Source organism: Emiliania huxleyi (genome assembly GCF_000372725.1).
Source record: "Emiliania huxleyi CCMP1516 unplaced genomic scaffold EMIHUscaffold_34, whole genome shotgun sequence".
NCBI classification, from domain to species: Eukaryota; Haptophyta; order Isochrysidales; family Noelaerhabdaceae; genus Emiliania; species Emiliania huxleyi.
The window spans coordinates 264,988-268,500 of record NW_005199443.1 but is presented as its reverse complement, the minus strand read 5'-3'; the positions used below and the strand labels follow the sequence as shown (position 1 = coordinate 268,500).

Here is a 3,513-nt window from a genome sequence, read left to right as displayed (position 1 = left end):
CCACGCCTCGCTCGCGGCGGAGGCCATCCGCTTGTGGGCGCAAGAGCGCGGGTTCGAGCTGCCGGCGCAGCCTGAGGGCGAGGGCTGCCCCGTGCGGTGGCTGTGCTTCGCTGCGTTGCTGTGCGAGTCGAACCCGCCGGCGAGGGCGGCGGCAGGCCGTTATCACAGCGTCTTCATCGACGGCGAGGGGCGGCTCTCATCGTGCGGAAGGGCTGACAACTGGATGCCGGGCATTCTTGGCCACGGCGAGGGCGTGGCGCGGCTCAACACGCCGACCCGCCTCCCTTCGCCGCTGGGTGGCGAGCGTGCCGTGAGCGTGTCGGCTGCAGCCGGGTCCAACCTTGCCCTCACCGCTGACGGAGCTGTCTGGAGCTGGGGCCGTGGATGGAGCGGCCCGCTGGGCCACGGCGACGAGCAGATCCAGCTGCTGCCCAAGAAGATCGAGGCCTTTGCTGGCCAGCGCGTCGCCGCTGTGTCGGCTGGAGCTGCGCACAGCCTCACCCTCACCGCTGACGGCGCTGTCTGGAGCTGGGGCTCTGGATCCTGGGGCCGGTTGGGCCACGGCGACACGCAGAGCCAGCTGCTGCCCAAGAAGATCGAGGCCTTTGCTGGGCGGCGCGTCCTCACTGTGTCGGCGGGATGCTACCACTGCCTCGCTGTCACCGCCGAAGGCGCCGTCTGGAGCTGGGGCTATGGAGGTAGGGGCCAGCTGGGCCACGGCGAGGACATGTCGAACCAGCTGCTGCCCAAGAATGTCGAGGCCTTTGCTTGGCAGCGCGTCGTCGCTGTCTCGGCTGGAGGCGGCCACAGCCTCGCCATCACCGCCGACGGCGCCGTCTGGAGCTGGGGCTTTGGATACGCTGGCCAGCTGGGCCACGGCGACGAGCAGGACCAGCTGCTGCCCAAGAAGGTCGAGGCCTTTGCTGGGCAGCGCGTCGTCGCTGTGTCGGCTGGAGCCGGCCACAGCCTCGCTCTCGCCGCCGACGGCAGTGTCTGGAGCTGGGGCGATGGAGACTACGGCACAGTGGGCCACGGCAATCGGCAGGGCCAGGTGCTGCCGAAGAAGGTGGAGGCCTTGGGTGGCGGGCGCGTCGTTGCTGTCTCGGCTGGATACGACCACAGCATCGCTCTCACCGCCGTCGGCGCTGTCTTTACCTGGGGCGAGGGCGGCCGCGGCTGCCTAGGACACGGAGAGGACCTGTCGGACCAGCTGCTGCCCAAGAGGGTGGAGGTATGGGCGCAGTGACCAGGAGGGCACTCTAGTCGGCCCCGAGCGCAGCTCACGGTGTTGTATCACTTGTGCGGGCTAGCCTTGACGCTTGAGAAAGGAAGACAACCTCACGGGGCATGGGAGAACGGCACGGGCCGCCACAATATAAAGGTAAGGAAAGGATGGAAGTTCATTTATAAAAGGAAGGAAAGAATAAGAAATAAACAGGTAAAGCGCGGCGGGTTTTCTTAGCAAAAAGAAATCTGTCCCCCTCCTCTCGGTGCCTCCGTCGCGCCCGCAGCCTCCGCCTACCGTTGACGATGTGCTCTGCCGCCTCTGAGCCCTCTCTCCCGCCCACCTCCGTCCGCGTGGGCGTGGTGGGCGGCGGCCAGCTCGGCCAGATGATGGCGCTCGCCGCCCACCGCCTCGGCGTCAAGCTCACCTGCCTCGACCCGGGAGGGCTCGCGTCGCCGACCGGTGCTCGCCGCCCGCCCTCGCCCACTGTCGCCCGTCGCGCATGCACGGCCCGCGGATCGCCGCCCCGCCTTCCTCGCCGTCGCGGCGACGGCGTTTCCTCCTCCAAGCCCCTGCCTCGGCCCGCCTCCGACGCCTGCGCGTGTCTCTCGCCCGCAGGCAAGGTGTGCGGCGCGGCGGTGACGGGTGGGCTGGCGGACGGCGCGGCGATCCGCAAGCTCGCCGCCGAGGTCGACGTGCTCACCGTCGAGATCGAGCACATCGACACCGCCTCCCTTGCCGCCATCGAGGCCGAGGGCAAGGTTGCGGTGCACCCGTCGCCGCGCACGCTCGCCACGATCCAGGCCAAAGACAAGCGGCTGCAGGAGGGAGACCAGAGCCTTCTCGACCCCGGCGCTGACCCTCCGCTGCCCCCACGACCCAGGACAAGCTGCTGCAGAAGCGGCACCTCTCCACCGTCGACGGCGTCAGCCTGGGCGACTCCTGGCACGTCTCGGCCGCCCGCTCCATCATTTCTTTCTCGACTTGCTTGGGGAATGAACTAGGCGACTTCTGCGACGTCCCGGACGCCGCCGCCCTCCTCGCTGCCGGCGAGACGTGGGGCTACCCTCTCATGCTCAAGGCGCGGACCCTGGCCTACGACGGCCGCGGCAACGCCGTCGTCCGCTCGGCTGCCGAGGCCGAGTCTGCCTTTTCCTCACTCTCCCGCGGCGGTGCGGTGCCGCTGTATGCAGAGCGGTGGGCGGAGTTCGTCTCAGAGCTGGCGGTAATGGTTGCGCGCGCACGCGACGGCACCGTCGTCACCTACCCACTCACCGTCACCGAGCAGCGCGACTCGATGTGCCACACCGTCGTCGCCCCCGCGCCGGTGGCCGCCAGCGTCAGCGAGCAGGCACTCGCCGTCGCGCGCAAGGCGATCCACTCCCTGTGAACGGCGTCGCTTCACACCTCCAGCTGTGAGCAGGCGCTCGCCGTCGCGCGCAAGGCGATCAGCTCCCTGTGGGGCGCCGGCATCTTCGGCGTGGAGTTGTTCCACATGAAGGACGGCTCCGTCTTGCTCAACGAGATCGCTCCTCGCCCTCACAACTCCGGCCACTACACCATGGACGCGTGCGTCACCGAGCAGCACGAGATGCATTTGCGCTGCGTCGCCGGCTTGCCGCTCGGGGACACTTCCATGAAGGTTGTCGCCGCCGCGATGTACAATGTCATCGGCTCCGCCGACGGCAAGCTCTCCACCACCCTCGCCGCCGTCGACGCTGCGCTCGCCATGCCGTGCGCTGCTCTGCACTGGTACGGCAAGGCGCCTCCCAAGCCGCGCCGCAAGATGGCGCACGTCAACCTCGTCGGAGGGTCGCGCCACGAGGTCGCGATCGCCTTGCGGAAGCTCGAGGCGATCGCCGACGCCGCCAACGGCGTGGAGGGTGCGGTGGCGCCGTCGGCCCCCGCCGACGAGGCTCCGGTGGTCAGCATTATAATGGGGTCCGATTCGGACCTGCCGTGCATGAAGGCCGCCGCGGAGGTGCGACGCTCCCACGCCCCCGCCGGCGTGCCCTTGCGAGCTCAGAGCCTTGGGCGGCGTCTCTTCACACCCGGGGCTGTGGACGGCGTCTCTTCACACGTGTCGCTCGCCCGCAGGTGCTCGAGCAGTTCGGCGTCGCCTACGAGATTACCATCGTCTCGGCCCACCGCACGCCGTCGCGCATGTACGAGTTTGCGCGCGAGGCGGACGCGCGCGGCGTGCGCGTCATCATCGCCGGCGCGGGCGGCGCGGCTCACTTGCCAGGCATGGTCGCCGCGCTGACCCCGCTGCCCGTCATCGGCGCCCC

At 69.3% G+C, this 3,513-nt stretch overlaps 1 protein-coding gene across 1 annotated transcript in view; it reads left to right on the top strand.

Moving 5' to 3' along the window:
* Positions 1-1,494: 1,494 nt before the first annotated feature.
* EMIHUDRAFT_421581 (hypothetical protein) overlaps positions 1,495-3,513 on the top strand; it is a 2,861-nt gene continuing 842 nt past the window's right edge. The window contains exons 1-7 of the mRNA XM_005773317.1: positions 1,495-1,687; positions 1,844-2,028; positions 2,109-2,160; positions 2,230-2,576; positions 2,649-3,101; positions 3,141-3,206; positions 3,323-3,506. Coding sequence (XP_005773374.1) covers positions 1,531-1,687; positions 1,844-2,028; positions 2,109-2,160; positions 2,230-2,576; positions 2,649-3,101; positions 3,141-3,206; positions 3,323-3,506 — 1,444 coding nt within the window. The 5' untranslated portion in view covers positions 1,495-1,530. The remainder of the gene's footprint in view (positions 1,688-1,843; positions 2,029-2,108; positions 2,161-2,229; positions 2,577-2,648; positions 3,102-3,140; positions 3,207-3,322; positions 3,507-3,513) is intronic.